We start from the raw sequence: 21895 nt of genomic DNA on the forward strand, positions 1-21895 counted from the left end.
TGTCATTCTAAATAAGGATATTTATGTAAAAAAAAATAAAAATAAAAGTGGTGTAAACTTAGTATATTAGTGATGTGTAAATAAAATTTCCCTTTTGTTAAATACACCACGTAAAATTTTTATAATTTTTAGACAATAATACCCCTTTATAATATCCCTAAAAAGTACATACTCAAATTTTAATATAAAGAACATTAAATATTGTTAAATACACCCTTAAAAAAATACACTACCATCATACATTTTTTGTACTCCTCTACTAAACTCCGTAATACAATCTCATATGCTCACAAGAATTCCACCACCACCAACATAGGGCTCGGCATCGGGCCGGGCCGGGCCGGCTATAAAATTAAATTGTTCATCATAGGATTCGAACTCGGAACTTTTAGATAGGAGAGTAATAAACTGACCAACAAGCCAAAACCACTTTCATGTTATTCTTGTCAACTAATTAAATTATTATCTTTACATACCACCTGTTATATTTTTAACACAATTAAATAATTTTAGTTTTACTTAATGAGTATTGATTTTAAATTTTATATTATACACATCTATAGTTTTAAATAGTTTAATTGTATACTTATTTTATAAAATCTTAGGATTTTAAGATTTTATCAACAGTTATGAGTAGATGGTCATATTATGGCTTTAGGGTTACTGCTTAGGTTTAGGGTTTAGGATTTAAGATATTTAGGGTTTAGGGCATTTAGGGTTTAGGGTCTTTAGGGTTAAGGGTTTAGGGTTTAGGGCCTTTAGAGTTTTGGGGTTTAGGGTTTTGGGTTTTGGGGTGTATAATATATATATATACATACACATATATATATTATATATTATATATACATATATATATATATATGTATGTATGTGTGTATATATATATATGTGTATATATATGTATGTATATATGTATGTATGTATATATATCTATGTATATATGTATGTATGTATATATGTATGTATGTATATATATGTATATATATACACAAATACACAGACAGTGTGCAATGTCTGTGTATGTATATATATATGTATGTGTGTGTGTATGTATATATATATGTAAATATATACATATTATATACATATAAAAATAAATAATGTCGAGCTTGGGTCGGGCTCGAGCTCGGGCCGGGCCAAAATTGGCCCGAGGTATCGGGCTTCGGGCCGGGCCCGACCCAAAAAATGGAGCCTAGGCCCGCCCAAGGGGTCAGGCCGGGATACCCAGGCCCGGTCTATTTTCAGGCAGGGCCGGGCTTTGGCCCCCGGGCTCGGGCCGGGCCTAGGCCCGCGGGCCAAATGGTGAGCCCTACCAACACTCTATTTTGCGCTAAAACTGTCTTACACGGAATTCAACATCTGCTTTGGTGTTTTATTGGCTGCTTTTTTCATACCTTTGGTTGCTGTTCTTCTCAAAGGTTGGTTCTTAGGCTGCCTCTTCTACTCGGTTGTTGTCTTTTCAATAGAGTTCGAATGGCTTCAGGCTTCTTCTTCTTTTCTGCCTTTGCTAGTTTGTTGGTTGTCTTCATAGCTGGTGCTTCTTCAACTGTTATCTCCAAGTTAGCTTCTTCTCTCCTAGGTTTTTTTTTTGATGTGCTTTGGGGATTGTCCTCCTGCTGGTGGTCTCTTTGCTGCTATCCTTAGTCCGAGGCCCAGGATCTCCTTTGTTAGAAAAGCTTGCCATCTCTTTGTTGTTGCTCTCTTCCCTTCTGCTTAGAAGTTTTTGGTTCATCTGTTTTTTTTTTTTTTAATGTTGTCCTCCTCCCGTTGTCTTTTTTCTTTAGGCTTTCTTTAGATTGATCCTCTTTGTTTTTCCTCAAGGAATATTCAGGTTGGGGCAGTTCAGCCATTGTCTTTTTCATCTTCTCCCTTCGCCCTTTTGTATTATTTTATTTCCTCTTTATTAATAAAATTGTCCGATTCATCAAAAAAAATAAAGGCTATAATAGTAAAATTGTGGTAGTGTATTCATAAAAACACATACATATTAAATTGATGTTGTGGTGTATTTAAGTTTGGAGTTGTATTTTAACAGAAAATGTGGTATATTTAACTACTTTAGTTCTATTCTAACGATTGTAACTTTTAAATTTTAAAATCTATAATTGGAGCCTTAAACTCCACCATGTCTTAGGTTGAAATAACATCCGTAAGTTATATTAACTTATGCACCTCAATCTCATCATTGATTTAAAACATATGAGGCCTAAAGTAGTGGGTCACACTTATTATTTCACTTTTGAAAACACTTAAAAAGTGGAGTGCGCAATTTATTAAGTTACGGACAACCGCATAAGAGAATTTATGTGTGTGTGTATATATATATATATATATATATATATATATATATATATTTATAAATAAATATTCTCTTATGCGGACACCCGCAAATTAACATAACTTACGCGTTTCTATCTCAGCCATTGAATTTATTGAACGGCTTAGATTAAAAAAATTTGGGTTGTAACACTTCAACCCGTTTTGGTGTCCTAACCCAACTCACGTACTTCTTCCTCCCGCTTTTACATCTGCATCAAAGAAGCAACACCAGCAATTGATTTGGTTTACACAGCTATTTTGCACGAGCAAATCGAATTGATTTTGCATCCAAAATTGTTCAATACAAAGAAAAGACTGAATGGAATGGCCAAAACAAGAATTTTGCACCATCAAATTGAAACAAGATCCTAAACAATAATTGTTACACAGAATCGAAACAAGATACTAAACAAGAATTGTTACCCATAATCCAAAAAAGACCCTAAACAAGAATTGTTCTATATGTAAAAACAAAACAAAAAATCAACTGAGATTTGTAGCCAAAATCCACATCGTATTCCTCCAGCGAATACATAGCATCGCAGTGAGATCCCCCTCAAGAAAGAGGATCGGAGAAAAAGGAAATCAATTAGTTTAGGAATATCTAGATTTGTAGCTAATACATAGCATCAGAGTGAGATCCCTCACCTCCAGAAGAAAAAGTAAATCAATCAAACGATAAAAGTAATCATTGAGACGAGCATATGGAAATCAATGAGGCCAGGGAGAAAAGCTGGAAATGATCATTTGCTTTTCTTTTTCTTCTCCTGGATATATCAGAAAGGCAGATTTACGACCTTCTTTCTCCTGGCCAAGGACTCAGCTCTTTTGCTTTGCTTGATGACGCCATCGTGGTGATGTCGGGGTGCTATTGCGACATCGTTCTTCCCCAACTTGATCTATTTTGTTAGATATGGTGGAACTGATATCAATGAGAACGTTTAGGGAGATCTGATTTCAAAGTTGTGGCGGTTCTGGTTAAGTGTCCATGGATTGTTGAGGGGGGATCTGGGAAGATGATGAACTGATGATTTTTTTTTGTCTTTTTTTTTTAAATTTTACAGATAGAAAAAAATGATTTGATTTTCCTTTAGTTTGAATGCCATGTCAGCAAAACCCATCCAATTTTCATTGGAAATGTGACTCAGGACAAAAAGATAAAAAAATTGACAGTTTAATGATAAAATCGACTGAGTTCATAATTTAATGATAGAATCGATAAAATCGTGATAGTTCAAGGACATAGATAATATTTTAGCCAATTTAAATATGTTCAACTTACTTTTGCTGGTATTACTCCCTTCATTATCTGAGAGAGAGATGGTATAGAGTTTTTGTTCTTGAAGTGGATTCTACAAATGTTGTTAATGCGGATGATTATCTTGAGTCTAGAATGTGACGTTTTGTAAGGGAGGTTAAAGTCTCTTATGGTTAATGTCGGGGTTACCAAATGTTAGCATGTTCCACGGTCTGGTAATGTTGTAACTCATTCCCTATCAAGAATAGCTAAGTATGGTAATAATAGGGATATTTGGATGGCTAGTTGCCCCCGGAAAGATGCGTTCAACTTACTCAATATTTCAATTGTGACTTATATAATTATGGTCAATAAGAATAACCATTTCTTATATTGTTTTGCCATATTTTAAAATACGAGTTGGTTTAAATGACAAAAATATACATTTTATTCCTCAACTATACTCTTTGCTTCATTTTTGTCCTTATTTTTTTTTACTCTTAAATCGTCCTTCAACTATTCAAAGGTACCTCATTCGTCCCTCAAATGATTTCGACATCAAAAAAATCATACGTGGTATCCCAATTGGTGTAATTTTTACACATGTCATCCCACTTAGCTTAAATTTTACAAATATCATCTCACAAAATCCCCAAAATACCTAAGTCTTCAAAATTCACAAACTATTTTAATGTATAGTTTAAACACTAAAAGTGCTCGATATTAATAATTTAGGGATAATATCGTTCACATTTGTCAAAATTTGTCAATTAGGAGCGCTTTGATATGCCAAATAAATGTCACCATGGATTTTTTCCATCACTAGAATGATGAAATAGATATCTTTCAATAGTTAAAGAACGAAGTTAAAAGCAAAAATGTTCAAGCATGAAAGTGAAATTAGGGGTATATTTGAATTTAAATCTCAAATTAAAACCTATTTGTACTTTTGTTGCATCTGCATCTATAGGAACTGGAGGTTTGAAAGAAGCGAGAAGCTAGAAATGGAGAAAGCGAATAGGGCGATGACGATATTGATGCGGACGAAGATAAGTGTTTCTGATGCTTTTATCCGCCTCGGAGAAACTAGTAATCGTACGAAATTTGTCTCTTTCTCTTCTCAAGCTTTAACCCCAAAATTCGCAATAGAGAATCGATGCCGTGAATTGAATACTATAAATGATGCAGTTGCTTTGTATAATCAAATGACTCATACGCATCCCCGACCTTCCATTGTCGAATTTGGTCGGTTATTGACTGCGATTGTGAGAATGAAGCATTATTCTACTGCGGTCTCCCTTTTCAAACATATGGAGCTGCTGGGTATCCGGCACAGTATTTATACCTTGAGTATATTGATTAATTGTTTCTGCCGCCTACATCGTGTGGATTATGGTTTCTCTGTTCTTGGTAAAACCTTTAAACTCGGCCTATCACCCGATATGGTAACACTCAATACCCTTATCAATGGATTGTCTATGGAGGGTAATGTTGCCCGTGCGACAAGGTTTTTTGTTGACATTGTTGATAATGGTTTCCAGCCTAATGCAATTACCTGCAACTTGCTTGTAAATGGCTTGTGTAAATTAGGCAGGACGAATGAAGCTATTTGTTTGCTTGAGAAGATGGAAGATAGGGGTTATAGGCCTGATGTGGTAACATATAGTACAATAATTGACGGCCTATGCAAGGATAATTTGCCCTTTGAAGCTTTAAATTTGTATTCCGAAATGGTGCATAAAGGCATTTCACCTACAATTTTCACTTACAATTCCTTAATTCAAGGTGCATGCAATTCAAGCCATTGGAAGGAGGCAGTGAGAATGTGGAATGAAATGTTGGGTATGGACATCAGCCCAGACCTAGTTACTTTTAATATACTGATTGATATGTTTTGTAAAGAAGGCAGGGCTTTGGAGGCTCACGTTGCTTTTAAAAAGATGATTGATTATGGCTTGGAGCCAAATGTTGTCACATACAGTGCCTTGATGGATGGATATATTTTGCAAGGAAAAATTGACGAGGCAATGAAAGTGTTCCATTTGATGCTTCAGAAAGGTTGTAGACCCAACGTGTTTACTTACAGCATTTTAATGAACGGATATTGTAAGAGTAAAAAGGTAGATGAGGCATTAAGCCTCTTAAATGAAATGTCTCAATGGGGATTGTGCGCTAACGTCGTTACCTACGATACTCTTATAAATGGATTATGCGAAGTGGGGCAGCTTGGGCTTGCTCAGAACCTTGTTAGGGAGATGCTTGCTCGTGGCCAAATTCCTAATGTAGTTACTTACTCAGCTTTGCTTGATGGCTTCTGTAAACATGGATGTTTTGATGAGGCAATTGAACTAATCAAGAAAATGCATGAAAGTAGTATAGAGCCTGATATTACAACATATACTATCCTTATCGATGGTATGTGCCGAATGGGAAGGCTTCATGTTGCAAGGAAGGTATTTTCTAGCCTCTTTATTAAAGGTTTACGGCCTCATGCATGTACATACTGTGTAATGATTAAAGGACTTTGCAAGGAAGGGTATTGCAGCGAAGCATATGAATTGTTCAGAAAAATGGAAGAGGGTGGGTGCTTACCTGAAAGCTCCTCTTATAATGCAATAATTCAAGGTTATCTCCATAACAATGATACATCAATGGCAAAGAAACTTCTTGTGGAAATGGTTGGCAAGGGATTCTCAACTGATGCGTCCACTGCAGATATGTTTATAGATATCATATGCAGTGGTCTACTGAAATCATGGTAGTGAAAACATTGTAAGTTGATTTGCAATTTGTCTAAATGTCGTTTATATATGTAACGCTTACTATACTACTACAATTCACATCTTTTCCATCTATGAACTAAATTCCTTTGCCTTTTCTTTTTGTTCTAGAAATCAAATGTGCCATGCTATTGTCAATTACTTTGTATCGATAGTTTTCGATTACTTTTATTTTTTTTCCTTTTCTTTAAAGCCTAAACATGGAACTTCCCCCCTTTGTAGATGGAGTTTTCTTCTTCTTCTTCTTCTTTTTTAATTTCTTAGCTAGTATTCGTGATATTTAGAAGTTCTTTTGACATAGCTAGTTCTCTGATGATTTATCATAGACTATGTATGTCCATGCCCAATTTTTGGACTTGCAATATTATTGCATGCTAGATCATGCAATTGAAACTTATTCAGATCATAATTATCCAAGCCTTGTCCCAATCTTTTTGAGGTTGGCTACTTGAATCCATGATAGAAATCGTCGAATCGATGAGAATGCACTATGGGGATTCCATTTCTCAAACTTATTCAGTATGTGGAAAAATAACCATACACAATTGCATGTTTACTTCATAATGTGCTGCGTATTCATCAAATTTTCCAATTCATTTGTTTTTATTTTTATTTTTGAGTTATGCGTCGTAAAGGGGATTGTGTGATGACATTGGAACGTAGACTACTCTTGTAAGTGGTTATGCCAAGTGGGGTCACTAATGCCTGCCCAAGATCATCTAAGTAGATGCTAACTCTTGTCAGGAGTCATCCTGATGACTCAATGGCACTATTCGAAACGATGTAAGGAAGTGGTGTGGAACCTTTGTTGGAGAGTGTGCACTAAAGTCAATCATATGATGATTCTTTAGCACATTATATTATCATGGATATTTTATTAATAAAGTTATTTTTAGTTATTGCAATTATTTATATCTGTGTAGTATGAATTATTGTAATAATGTCCCTAGAATATAATGTATATTCTTAAATGTCCTTAGCCAAATATTATTGTTAACAGGGACGACAATAATGTGTAGAGGCTAATATGTGCTTGATTAATATATGATATTAAGTCAACATGTAGGTACATAAATTGGAGAATTTATGTACTGGATCGACCCACCATGAAATCATTACATGGATCGTGTTATGGATGTCATAAATAATTTCATTGTGATGATGGTGTTTTGTAGTCCTTCGACCTGAGATCACCATTGTTCCCGACATAAGAAATTGTTCATTTTGACACTATCAAACGTTGCCCTTAACAAGGTGGCTATAAAGGTGGTGATCAGGTGTATAATAAATTATGTAGAGGGATGTGAGTGATCAAGATGGAATTTGTCCTTCTCATAACACGAGATTGATATCTAAGGCCTCTTGATTGAATAGAGCTGATAAATGCATGGCCATGCTCAAATGAGTTGATATAATGATATCAATGTCATTTGTTTTGATTAGCTTATTCGGGAATCAGGAAACATTGATTGAGCTATACGAGGGTGACATATCCATGTCTCGTGTTCAATCAAGATATCGAGGATAAAAGAATTTTACAATACGGTAACATTAGTCGCGGTAAAGGTTGAGTCAAAACATTGACTTTCTCGTAATTTGGGTAGCAGTGATATGTTGCTAGACATCACTCACTGCTTGTAATTCTAAAATAGGATTTTATAATTACTACCAACATTACGGGAACCTACAGGGTCGCACACTAAGAATGATAAGCAATACGGAACGTAAAATTCATGAGATGAATTTCATATTTAATGTGAGCAATTTTTGGTCCTAGTTGGACTAGGATATTTTGACTTTGGTATTGATAAATTTCTAGAAACCAAGAGAAGTATTTGAGTAGGACTCAAACAGTTTTGGAATTCTATTTTATCTCATTTTCTTTACATATATAAAGATATATATATATATACACACGTTATATATATATAGATATAGATATATATATAAACTTAAAAGGTTTGAACGTGTTATATATATATATGTATATGTTTACAAATATATATAAAAAAGATATATAATCAATATAATACATATATATATATAGTACGTTGCACATATATAGAGATATTCGACAAAAAGAAAAAAAAAAGAAGAAGGGGAATATAGGGTTTTGTGAAAACACAGAAGTCATACGTGAGTTTTTCTAAGAAGAAGACTGAGAGTCTTTCGAAAGGAGTTCTCCTATTTTGCTCACTGTACTGATTCAAGGTGTTGAATCGGATTTGAATACGGCGGGTTCGTTTCGGTCTAGCAACCGGAGGGCTCGTGAGTTTCGTTCGTGGACGTGAGACGTACACGAAGATTTGTCGTTCGTGTGGATACCGTAGAGGCACGATCAGAGAAGTTTGTGTTCGTTGTATGCTTCGGCAGTACGAAAGGCGCGCTACAAGGGTAACTATTCTAAACCCATAATCGAATGTTGTTTTTAAACAGATCCTCGGATTAGGAATCGAAAATTTTTATTCTTCCGCTGCTTGATCGTTGTTCGATTCCTTTCAACCTTGTATTGAAACATTTTACCATTCCTTTTTTATGTGAAAAAACTGAAAGTTTGATGTTTCAAGAGAGTTGTTTTCCAATTCGTAAAAAGATATGTTGTGAATATTCTGGCAGTCATGTCCTAACTGATTTAAATGTTGTTCCTAGATTTTCTCCTTTCAGTTTCCAGCACTATTTCTTAAACTAGTGAACACGTTTATTGAGTATTTTACCTTCTTTCTGCAAATTGTATCATGTCATGAAGTTGCCATACCTTCTGCAAATTGCAAATTGTATCATATCTTGAAGTTGGCATACATGTGATCTTGTATACCTCCAAAATTTGACTGTTTTCATGAGTATTTATAAATACAAATTGCATGTATAAAATTTTAAATGAACTAGAATGATCTTCCATTGAAACAACAAGCTTTGAACCTTGTCTTGATTTTTCTTCCACAAGTCAGGTTATATTTTTGGGAGCTGGGTTAGTTAAAGTCAGGAAGCTATGTGGTTGATATGTTAGTGAAATAGAAACAACAGTGATGATGGCAGATGCTGGTCCTCACCAGCCAAATGCGGAGTTTATTCAACCCAGAAACATCAGTGATGATGCTGGTTGTGTCTCTGATGGGATTTGAAATGTGTGTGTAGTTAAAGCCAGAGCTCAATCTTACAGAAGTATTTATTATTTGTTGTTGTTGTTACAGGGACACCATGGAAACTACCTGGAGGAGGATTTAGCCTTTTTGTGCTGGTTTGAAGCAACTTGATTGAAGACTATGGACAGTTGAGGAGCAGCAAGCATTTTTGACGGGTGTGAAACAACTTGGGATGAGTGAATGGTGTGAAGGTGTTGAAGGAAGTTTGTGGAAACATAGACTTAAACTTGCAGGCTATAAAAACAGTTCAAGGTTTCATTCAATTTCCCCAATCTCTGTGCAGATTACTCCTCTTTCAATTTACATAGTTGCATACTAATTAATTATCCAACTTTCCTATGCCATAATTCGCATACCATGGATAAGATCTAATCAAAGCCAATTCAATCTAGATTGTTTTTAATACTTTCTTAGCCAAAAATGAGAGATGCATGATGAAATTTTTAATGGGTTTTCACCGGGTTTTGGCATAGGTGCCAGACGGTTTGGACTGGTGCATTCTCCAGCGCTTGCAGGGTATATCCTGATTCCAGATGATGAATTATAGAAGATTATGCTATCCATATATTCCAAACTTCCATTGTAATGCTTCCAATGCTCAACCTGAGCCACTAGTTAAAGTGATAAGAATTGTGTGTATCACCCTCGTCAACCTTGGTAACCAGGGTTTGTAGTGTGTCTTGATACACGATTTTTTTTTTAAATGCACAATCATTTATCTATGACATTATATATGTTGTAATAAGTTTGTGAGGAGAAGACTTTGAATCTATTTAGTCGAATTGGCTTGTTTACATAAACTAAAAATTAAGGTTCCATTAATGGCAATTCGAAGATATTTGATTAGAAAAGAGAGTATTTGAAATATAAGCTTGCTGTTGTATTGTTGGACTTTTTCTTTTGGTTTGAAATTCTATGAGAAATTTTATCTACACACCACAAAAATAGCATCTTTACACCACTTTTTGAATATGATAAGTTTACATCAAAAAATTATAAGTCTACCCACAAAATTATAGTGAAAGAGTAGTCTTACTCAATATAGGCCATTGATGCAGCATCACCAACTTGTATGCAAGTTCGTAGCAATCAGCGAACCATGTCCGATTTTTCACCCAAAAATCGGTAAGGTCGTGTTGTTTTTCTTCTAGAAAAACGACAAGACCACGTTATTTTTCTAGAAGAAAAACATCAGTGTTGTTTTTCTTTCCATTGTTGTTTTTTTAATCCTTTGGAAAATTATGGTGTAAACTTAGTAATCTCTAATTAAATACTCCATTCGTCCCATTTTAATTGTCCCCTTCAATTTTACACACAGTTTAAGAAATTGCATTACTCCCTTTCAATTTGACATTTTATACCCTCATTTATAGAGGACAATTAAGATGTCAATGACTCCTTGGGAACTCACTCCATCAGCTTTTCAATTTAAGGGTAAATAAGGGTAAGATGAGAAAAATAGATGAAATTAGTTTTAATTAATTGAAATGAGCATGCATTTTGGGACATCCAAAAAAAATGGAGGACAATTAAAATAGGACGGAAGGAGTATGTAAAAATTATTTATTTAAAATTTTAGTTTAAGAGTTAATATGTAATTATATAGAAGAATATTTATGTAAACTATAAAAAATTAAAAAATGGTGTAAAGATAGTATTTTTATGGCGTGTAAATAAAATTTCTCAAATTCTATTGCCCTTATTGTATTGTTGGGCTAGCCGTTATGGGAATTCTGTTGGGCCATATATGGATTAGGCCCAGAAAAACAAAGCCTTCAAAATTAATCTAATTTTTTTTACTTAAGGCCAATAATTCATTAATCATACACATGAAAATTATAAGGGTGTCAGTATTTGTATATATGTATATATTTGGACATGCTTTATACACATATTTTAAAAGATTTAAATTTACGAAATTATCTTCATATAAATTTACGTTAGAACTTGTTTATTTAGTATTTTTCAATTCAATATATAAATATATATTAATTTTTTATTTTTATTAACTGATTTATATGTCATTCTAAACAGGGATATATATGCAAAAGAAGAAAAAAAGAAGTTAAAATGATGTAAACTTAGTAATTTTGATGGTGTGTAAATAAAATTTCTCATCTTCTTTTCTCACCGTCCACTAATTCATTAGTTACTACAAAATAGTCGACAATTCATTCAATAAGGCCCTAAGGGGATGGTAGACTAGAGTTGGGAAAGACTTTAATTTTTTAACTACAATTTTAGCTATATTTTCTCCTTAACTATGTTAAAACATGCTTTAAAAGGTTTATAGAGTTTTTATTTTTTACATTTTTCTTTTCGCATAGACACTTGTGAAGTGATTTTGAATTGAAGGTGTGTTTTCAATATCATTGTGATGAAAGGATGTGGATTCAATTGGCGTGGATGAAAAGATCCTAAATAAAAATGATAGGCGGAAACAAATACACGCAGTGTATTACGATTGATTTTCTCATAAATTCGTATAGTCGACTCCATTCTTGTGGGATAAAGGCTTGGATGAAAATGGTTGGCGGACTCATGTTGAGGTGGGTGGGGGCACTTGCCCCTATTGACTTTTTGGAAAAACTCGTTAGTGTATATATAAGAAGACATATTGCCCCACTAAATTTCAACTTTGCTCTTATTTGATTTTTTTAAAAAAATTATAACTAAGGGTGCGTTTGATATGGGAGTAAGAATTTAGGGGTATAATTTGTTACCCATGTAAGTTACAAGGGTAATAATAATTATGGAGAATAAGTGTTACCCTAGTTTGGTAAAGAAGGGTAAAATTTACCCAAGTATTCATTACTCTTGTTTGTAACGACTATACCTTACTGGTGTAATAACATTACCCTTGTTTATTATTATTGTAATGAACCAAATTAGAAAAAAGTGAGATTATGTTATTTTTTTATTGTTATGACTATCATGTATCAAAATTTTAAAAATATAGATACATATGCATATATATACACATACAGCTAGACATATATATATAAAACAGCAATTGTTAACAATTTCAACAAAATAATCTGATAACATTCAAATCCATGACAAAGACGTAACACAAGAGTAGGGGTCACCATTTGACCGCGGGACTAGGTCCGAACCCAGCCCCGCCCGGCCCGACCCCTTGGGAGGGCATGGGCTCCATTTTTTGAAGCCCGACACCTCGGGCCAATTTTGGCCCGGCCAGAGCACGACCCAAGCCCGACATTATTTATTTATATATATATATAATACACACACAAACACAGACAGTGCATGCACTATCTGTGTATATGTATATATGTATACTATATATATATATAATATATATAATATTTATTTATATATATATATAAAATATGTATATATTTATAGATATATAGTGCATGCGCTATCTGTGTATATTTATATATGTATACTATATATATATATATATATATATATTTATAATATATAATATTTATTTTTATATATATATAATACACACACATACACAGACAGTGCATGTGTCTGCATATGTATATGTATATAGACAGTGCAGACAGTGCATGTATATATACATATACATATGCAGACAGTGCATGCACTGTCTACGTATGTGTGTATATATATATATAATATATAATGTACATGTGTATATATAACTTATGGGCTTTTGGAATTTTTTATTTAAAGGGGTAATAGGTTGGAGTAAAACTTCTATTACTTTTTATTACCCAGGTCCCCCCACTAGTAAACTTTATGTATAAAAAATAAGCTCAATTACTAAAATTTATTACAGGAGTAAAAGTTATACTAACATAACAAATATAAGTAAACTTAAAATTTAATTACCCTTGTAACCATTACACCTCATTACCCCTGTACCAAATGCACCATAAGGGTAAAACTCTCTTTAACTCTCTCGTGTGATTGGTGCTCTTCTATTTTATTCTCATTTTTTATATTCATTGTTTACTCTTTCACTCACTCTACTATCTATAAATTAATGAGTATGCAAAATACAAACTATGCCGTACAATTCCTATAAATAAGTGGTCGCATTGTAATCTCTAATAAATATGTATATTGGACCCAATTTCTTTTGTAATAGAGTATGTAGGTTTAGTTACAAGAGTCCCAGCCAAAACGTTTCATGCCCCCTAATCCATCAAGTCCAATTCGTAGAGAATAATTGTGATAAGAAAAGATGTAATTTTTTATTATTTGAAACTATTATTAGTGATTATCTTCGTACCCATATAAATAACCCTAACAAAAATTATTGAGAATGCTATCCCGAACCCCTGATATTTATTTGTGCCATCAATGAGTTCGAATCCTGGATCCGTCATTGATAATTGTTGTATTAAGCCAATCCAACGGTTACAATTGACTTCCCAATTTGATTCAATGCATTACATGGTTTTGTTCACGATGGTAAGATTAAAGTCCAACTCCTCCATATTATTAAGTTTCTCCCTATAACGAGATAACCATATAATCAAGAGCTCTTGGAAATATGTTCATATGTACAAAATTCAATGTGTGGGAACATACTAGGCTAGCTAGGCTTTAATGCCATATGTTCTCACTCGTTTTGGAATCTATTTTATTTGTACATAGAAACAACCCTAATTTGTTTGTGCATAGTTATATACAGTATTTTCAAACGACAAAGGTTGCATCCCTCAACATCAAACAGTATTAACATTTTTCATGTGAAAAAATTTGGATGGCCTGTCAATCTCATGAACAAAATTCAAATTAGCTACGCCACAAAATGCAAAAAAAAAAAAAAGAAAAAAAAAGAAAGGAAAAAAGCAAGATAACTATATAGTTTCGCTATCGTGTAATTCTTGGGGTTTGAATAATTGGATCACTTTATGATCTCCAAACACCTTGATAATTCGTTGGGTGTCAACATGAAAAGACATGAAATTTCTACACCGTTAAATATATACCCGAAATATTTAATGTCTCTTTTAATGTGAAATTAATTTTTGTTTAGAGACAAAAAAAAAATTGTTAAACTCATAATCCAGATTAAAACATAATCATAATTTTTGTAAGAAAAAGTTAACTTGCTCTAATAAATTTATAACGGTTCATTGTAAAAAATTTACAGGAGACCCCGGACTTCGTATGTAGACAGGGCAGAGTTAAGAATTGAAAGATAGACATATGGCCTCCTTTACTTGACTTTTCTTGTGTGGATTTTTGTGTGATTTTCTTTCTAATTAGTTAATTAATTGTTGCACTTTATTTTTTTCAATTTCAATACATGGGAAGTTACAGCATATATGTCTACTAGTTACAAGAAAATAAAGTTGCATATTTGTTATGGTCTAGTTGGATAAATCTAATGCATATTCAAAAATCTTATCATCATTATTATTTTTTATCACTTATCATAATTTTTTTTTATCACTTCAAGTTGTGTACAAATTTACTCATAATTTTACAATTTATGTTGTTGAAAAAAAAAATTGTTACATGCTTACATCGTAAAGAGTAAAGAAAAGATCATTCATAATTTTATTAATTAGACTTCTACGTTTTATATTTTTACATCCTCAAATAATGATGTATAAATCGTACAAGTTGATAAAACCGTAAATGTAATAGTCTGTTCCTCCGTATTAGTAACACTTTGTTCACTTTGAGACACTTTATACAGATTCGGGTGCCTTTGTCTTCCTAGACTCAATTGCTACCCCAAAAACTACAAAGTAGTTTATAAACGTTAAACTAAATCTTTAAACCTATCCCGTGACTAGCCTACCACAAATCTCATACCTACCCTAAACCGCGAGGGCTGAGCAAGCATGGTAAAGAAAATACTATTCAAACCATTTTCATTTTTAGGAAAAATGTAAATCCAGCTTCACTTTCAACAGCCATCATAATTGATTCATGGAGAAAATTATAATTTCAATTAGTAAATAACTAATACAATCATATATATGAACTGATCATAAGTAAAATTGTTTCCCCAAATATGAATCATTGTTATCATAATGGATTCATATTCATAAAATTTCTGAAGTTTTATGTTGACTGTCAACCTATGACAACAACCTTTTTCATTATTCGGATTTGCGGAGCCTATGTACGTATAGACTAAGTTAAATAATTAAATTAAAATTAATTTGATAAAATATTCAATTCCAATGTTATTATCATGATGGTATGGACATGGACATAAATTAAATTTCCACATGAATTTTTTTAATGTCATCAAGAAGGACACATGTAAACATTGTCACATATCAACCTTTTATTCTATGATAGGAATTGGAGAAAGAGGTCCATAAAAGCACCAAAATAATATCATTGCATACAATAAAATATCTTCTATTTTAGTACTAATTAATTATAATAATTGGTCCATAAGTTTATTTATTTATGACTTCACCTCAAATGGTCAAACAAGCAATTATGTGATTGTGGGTCCCTAACTCATGAGAATGTTAAAGCAATCATTTTAAAGTGGTTCCCTCTATGCAAGTTCCATTAAACCCTAATCAATGCATCTTAAAGTTAAAAAAAAAAAAAAATTTGTTACCATGAATGTCTGCTTGTTTTAGTTTAGTGTGATAATTATTTAACTTTTTTCCTTATGAATTTTAATTCTTCTAAAAATACCTAGCATGGTGTTATATATCTAATTTGAATATTGGTCAAATATCACAGACACCCCCTGTGATTAGTGTCATTTTTACATACACCTCCTCATTTTGAATTTGTAAGAATTAGACCCCGTGCTTTGTTTTTGTTTCATCCGTGGTCCCTCCGTCCTTTGACCGTTCTTGACTAACAGACACTCAAACAATCTCGTTTTGAATTTTCTTAAAACAAAAACCAAACAAAAAACGTTGCCGTTTTGCCTCAAACAAAACCCTTCCCACCCCTTTTCACGATAAACCTAATTTCACTCCCAAATTCTGACTGACTTGCACCAAATCTGAAATATCTCATGATCCAAGTCACAATGAAATTCAAGAGAGGACCAACAACATCTTCTCAGGTAAGTAGGTAACAACTACGGGTTTTTCTTCTTAGCTTAAATCAACTTATATGATCCAAAAAAAGGCTGAAATTTATATTTAGGACTAAATAAGAGTAGAATACCCAATCACAAGATCTTGAGGAGAGATCGTAGCTACTGCTTTGCCCTGAACAAGATCTTGAGGGTGGTTGAATTTGCGGCAGTTGTTGTGGAGTCGAGTTCTTCCAACGTGTGGTATTCAACGGTAATAACTCCGAAAGCACCGCATGTAAGCAAAGACAGGTGATTCAGCTGCGCTGTGAAGGAAGCGAAGATAGAGGAGCTCCAGCGGCCGTGGGATAAAACCACCTGGAGCAGTGGCAGTGGCTAGTGGATTTATCGTCGCCGGAGCTTGTTGCTGTTGAGCGGGAATGACATTTGGTTTTTCTTTTTATTTGGGTTTTATTTGAGGTTTTTTTTAATCAAATTTATTAAGTTAAAACGGTGTGTTTTATACTTTTCCTTTAGTCAATGACGATCAAAAGACGGAGGGACCACGCATGACACAAATACAAAGCACGGGGTGTCCAATTCTTACGAATTCGAAACGAGGGGGTGTAGCTAGAAATGACCCTAACCACAGGGGGTGTATTTGACATTTGGCCTTGAATATTTTCCTTAATTAATATTTGGTTATTATTGCAAAGCATTTATCCAATGATATGCAATGGATTCTTGAACTGAAGTAAAATAGTAAATATCAAATTTACTTTTGAATCTTAATAATTTACTCACTAATCAATTTTCCTTATATTTATTCAAGTTAATATTATTTATTTAAAATAATATAAATAAATAAATTGTCATCTATCAATAAAAGTTGATATATTCTTTACATTAGTCGCAAAGAATATACAATCTAATTAAAAGTAGATTGAACTTGATATTCACATTCTTTTTTTCTTCATTTAGATTTTCCATTTGATCGATCAAATTGGACCTAATATAAATCATTATTGCTCATTCTATGGGACCATATTGAAGAGGATCAATATAATATTATATATTTATATTTATATTTATATATTTACACACACACACTAGAACTAAAATGTCAGTAGACTCACATCAAGAAAATGAGTAAAAATAATTATATATCCTCTTGTCTTCCACATTTTTTATAATTATAATTATAATCAATTTCTTGATTGTCTATATATGATCTAATCACACGGCATCAAAGGGGAATATATCCAAAGGATTTAAAATTTTAAGAAAAATATTTAAAGATTAATGTCAATAACCTTTTCTTTCTTTTGATAGTTTTTTTTTATAAATAATATATATCTATATGTCGATATAATATATTCTCTTATTTCGTACGTACATGCATAAATTGGTGGGCTCAAGCTTTTATAAATTTGTATATCCATCCAACCAATCATGATTATTGAAAATTTTCAAACTTTCGCAATCACAATAGATACGTAATTAAGTATATAAAATATAAAATTTACGACTCAAATTATCGAGTTTTATAATGACAAATAATTGCAAGTAGTATATGCCTTTCCATCACTAATATATACATATAAATACATATATATACACACACACACACGAGGGAGATGTCATTGATTCACTTATTGAGTGATTTAGACATTTTACTTAAAATTAATAATGTGATATAATCTCATCTTTAGTCCCATCATGAATTGTCTTTATTCCTAGGAAGAATAATTCTGAAAGCAAAGTTGCATTACAAGATACTAAATCCAACTCAAGTTTTAAATTAGTGGGAAAAAGAAATTTTAAATTTACGTAAGTGTGTGTGTGTATATATAATTTTTACTCCAATAATTTCCATAAATTATTATTTTTCTCTTTCAATAATACTCATGGCCCTTGTTGGATGTCATCTTCTAACAAACAACTTTTGTATATACCTTACTCTCCAAGCTTGTGTAATTGACAGAATATATGGGCTCTTTAAAATCATGGAAAAAATTGCATATACATATAAACATAGATGCTATTGGACCCCATTGCCCCAATGAGAGTCTGAATATACGTTCATAAAATACATTTAGATTATATATATATATGTAGAAATTCTCTTACGCGGATGTCCGCAACTTAATAACTTGCGCACTCCATTTTGTATGTGTTTTTAAAAGTGAAATGACAAGTGGGACCCACTACTTTAGGTCCTATATGTTTCAAATCAATGGTAAGATTGATGTGCGTAAGTTAATATAACTTGCAGGTGTCCACATAGGAGAATTCCGTATATATATGTGCTCAAACACCAAATACAATTATTTGAATGCATAAGGACTAATTTTCTTGTGCTCAGATAGGTCTTTACATACATATATGTATATGGTTAAACTGTTTGGAAACCCTAGCCATAATTGCACTTTCTTTTTTGTGCACAAGGACCTGATGAGCTTCCATTGGCTCTAGGGTGTAGAGTGAGATTTACAGATATATATGTAACTACTCAATCATAACGGTCATATATATACACACACACACATATATATCCTGGACTCCTAGTCATGAATCTTTTCATAAGGTTGACGTACGACCAAACAAGAATTATAAATAATCCACCAATTATGAGACTTCATTTGATAATCATTAATTTGTTTTGATTTATCAAATGAAATTGGCCCGTCTACACTAAAATATGCATAAAAACTTGACTCATTATGCTTAAAAAAGACAATCTTGTCGATCATTATTTATTGTCTTGTTGGATGTCAAATGTATTGTCTTGTTCATTGATTTGTCGTTTTATTATATGTATATTGGGTTGTAAACTTTTTGTCATTCTCTATAAAATATAAAAGATTGCAATCCGGTTATTTAAATAGAGACGTAGTTACATAACTCACCAACGACATTTGTGGGACATACTTTTTTTTAAAAAAAAAGGAATAATTAAATAAGCATGTTCTTATTACGTATAGTAAAAATAGACTAAAGACCTAAATATTTTACCTATAGGCAAAAGAAAACAAAAATTTGAGGGTGGGCAATTGCTCACCCTTGGGTGACTGTGTGTTCGCTCTTGGTTTGGATTGACTCAAATTAAATTTTTAGGTTTTATATATATACATATATACATATATATATATATATATGTATATATATTGAGTACCTTATTCTGATTTTCCTTGATTAATTTCAACTAAGGCCATGTGTAGTATGTCTAGTTTGTCCCTCATAGTAGATTTATGATTGAGATCCTTACTAACCCTAGAGTTCTTTCTTTACCATGCCCACTTGGCACTTGGTCTTGATCAATTCCAGTAATTATCATTCATGACATCTCTCTAAATTAGAGTTTCTAATGTAGGATTCTTGTCACAATAATCAAGTCGGATAAGTTTGCAACTTAATTTGAAACATATGTACCAACGAGAAGTGGTTCGGTTGACAATCGACTGGGTTAACCATATGTGTGTCCAATGTTCGATTCCAATGAGAAGCAAATTTCTCAATGATATTTCAAAAAAAATCGAAACATATGTAATAAATAATTCACAATTATAAGTAATGCTACAAATTCGCAAAATATGATCCTATTTTACCCTCAAATATATGTGGATATGAAATAGTCATTGATTATAAACACATATGTAGGGCCTATTTAATATCAAAATACTTCACATTGATTGGAGATAAAATGAGGATCATATTTTGAGGATCTCAGGCATTATTCTAACAATTTCATATTCTTTTTACGATCTTTTAATTTAACCCAATTCAAAACCTCTGTGATCATCAAAATTCAAGGTATTTGTCAATCTTAAATCCAAAATCATCAAATACACATCAAAAAAAAAACCTACTGCTTCTACTGATCATCAACGAAAAATAATGAAAAAAGATAGTGTTTTTATGTCCATCATTGACTTCGACGAAATAATTTTTCACTGGACTACAAATAGATTATTTGAAAGAATCTGAACTTTGAAAGAAATTAAGGAGAAAATAGGGGAAAAAAAAAACATATATGACAGGGACTGGTAGAGAGACCTTCATCACCGATTTTGCGATCTCTTTGTCAATTGCTCCAATAAAAATTGATCGGAGTTCCTTAGAAATCTATTGCTTCAACGAAGAACTTCGCGATCTCCACAACAAATTTGCTCTATAAAGAACTCCTCACCTCGGCAAATCAGTTTGCACAATGAAATCACTCATGAGGAAGAAATTCGCCTCGCGACAGAGACTTCCGCAAAGAAGCAGTTGTCGAATTCGATGAATTGAATGATTTTTTTATTTACTAAACCACTTTTAATTTCAGTCGTTGGTTAGATCCATCAGAAGTGATTAGCGGCGCCTAAACTTATATTTTACATGGATTGGGAGGGCAAAAAAGTCTTTTTATTGAAGCACAGTTTAGTCACCATCACCGTCATCGTCACCAACAAGAAGTGAAAAAGGAAGAAGGCAGAAGGTAATTATTTGAAAAATATGCACTCATGAGTCTTGTGAGTAGTACAAATTGACCAAAATGGGAAAATAAGATAAAAGGTGACAGATGTCAAGAACCCATCTGGTTGGTAATCAAAAGAATCTTGTTCTTTCCACTCTTGTACGATTCAATGCTCTTTTGGACAAACAAATATCTTCCAACGAAAAGGCTTTTAATATAATAATATATTAATTATCTTTTTAAAACAATAATTTAATTCTTTTGACCTCCAAATCTAACCTAGTCAATGGGAGGGTCGTTCGTTCATTCATATTGAGCAAAAAATGGAAACTTCACTTTGGTGAATAATCCACATCACCCTTTTGACTATTTTACTGCATAATCATAAGCTTTTACCCCACTAATTTTCAAATGAATTTTTTGGGGTTGTTAAAAACTAAATCGAATCACCGAATTGGTTGAGAACCAAATTGATCGGTTGATAACCAAATTGATCGGTTGATTATTTTTAATTTTTTTTTACATATTTCTTTAAAGAAAGTATCGATAGCTAAAAAATCGAATTTACCAAGTCAAAAAAAAAATCGACTGTAACCTACCGTTTTCATTTTTTTTTGAAAATTTTATATTACGAGGCTTTCGTTTGTAAACAAAAAATTTCACTTATAATAAAAGATCCTTACTTACTGTATATTTAATTTCACATACATTTTTTTTGAATCCTTGGAGATATTATTTAATATAGTGTCAATCCGGTTCAACTTAGTTCTCTCAATGAAAAAGATTCATCCTCAACCAACTAAATTAATCTAAATGGATTGAAAATGGTTGATTATTTACCTATGAATTTGAGGATACAAGACTTAGATGGATAAATATAGGATAATGCTTGATACCCTCATTTAATGTGTAGTGTTGGATGTAAAGTGGGCCCTAAATGTGTGTTTTTAATCAATAGCTATTTTAATACCACATAGATTTAGATTTGGGGGAATTTTGAGG

General features: G+C 32.5%; 1 protein-coding gene across 3 annotated transcripts; it reads left to right on the forward strand.

Annotated features, from left to right (window-relative positions):
- The first annotated feature begins 4537 nt into the window (after positions 1-4537).
- LOC119985323 (putative pentatricopeptide repeat-containing protein At1g12700, mitochondrial) lies at positions 4538-9930 on the forward strand. 3 transcript variants are annotated; one of them, XM_038829590.1, is made up of 2 exons: positions 4538-6328; positions 9528-9901. In XM_038829590.1, the coding sequence occupies exon 1, from the start codon at positions 4561-4563 to the stop codon at positions 6316-6318; it is 1758 nt and encodes a 585-aa protein (XP_038685518.1). In that variant the 5' UTR covers positions 4538-4560; the 3' UTR covers positions 6319-6328; positions 9528-9901. The 3 variants fall into 3 exon arrangements, 2 of the variants coding, with proteins under 2 accessions (XP_038685518.1, XP_038685517.1); XM_038829589.1 differs by having other exon boundaries at positions 4538-6314; XR_005465086.1 differs by lacking the exon at positions 4538-6328 and adding an exon at positions 8848-9435 and having other exon boundaries at positions 9528-9930.
- The last annotated feature ends 11965 nt before the right edge of the window (positions 9931-21895 follow it).

Source organism: Tripterygium wilfordii, chromosome 19 (genome assembly GCF_013401445.1).
Source record: "Tripterygium wilfordii isolate XIE 37 chromosome 19, ASM1340144v1, whole genome shotgun sequence".
NCBI lineage: Eukaryota > Viridiplantae > Streptophyta > Magnoliopsida > Celastrales > Celastraceae > Tripterygium > Tripterygium wilfordii.

What these genes read in the sequence shown, in the direction of transcription:
- LOC119985323 (XM_038829589.1), top strand. Translation starts at nt 4,561, where the DNA reads ATGGAGAAAGCGAATAGGGCGATGACGATATTGATGCGGACGAAGATA. An exon ending in AGTGGTCTACTGAAATCATG is followed by an intron (nt 6,315 to 9,527) that starts GTAGTGAAAACA and finishes TTGTTGTTACAG; the next exon opens with GGACACCATGGAAACTACCT.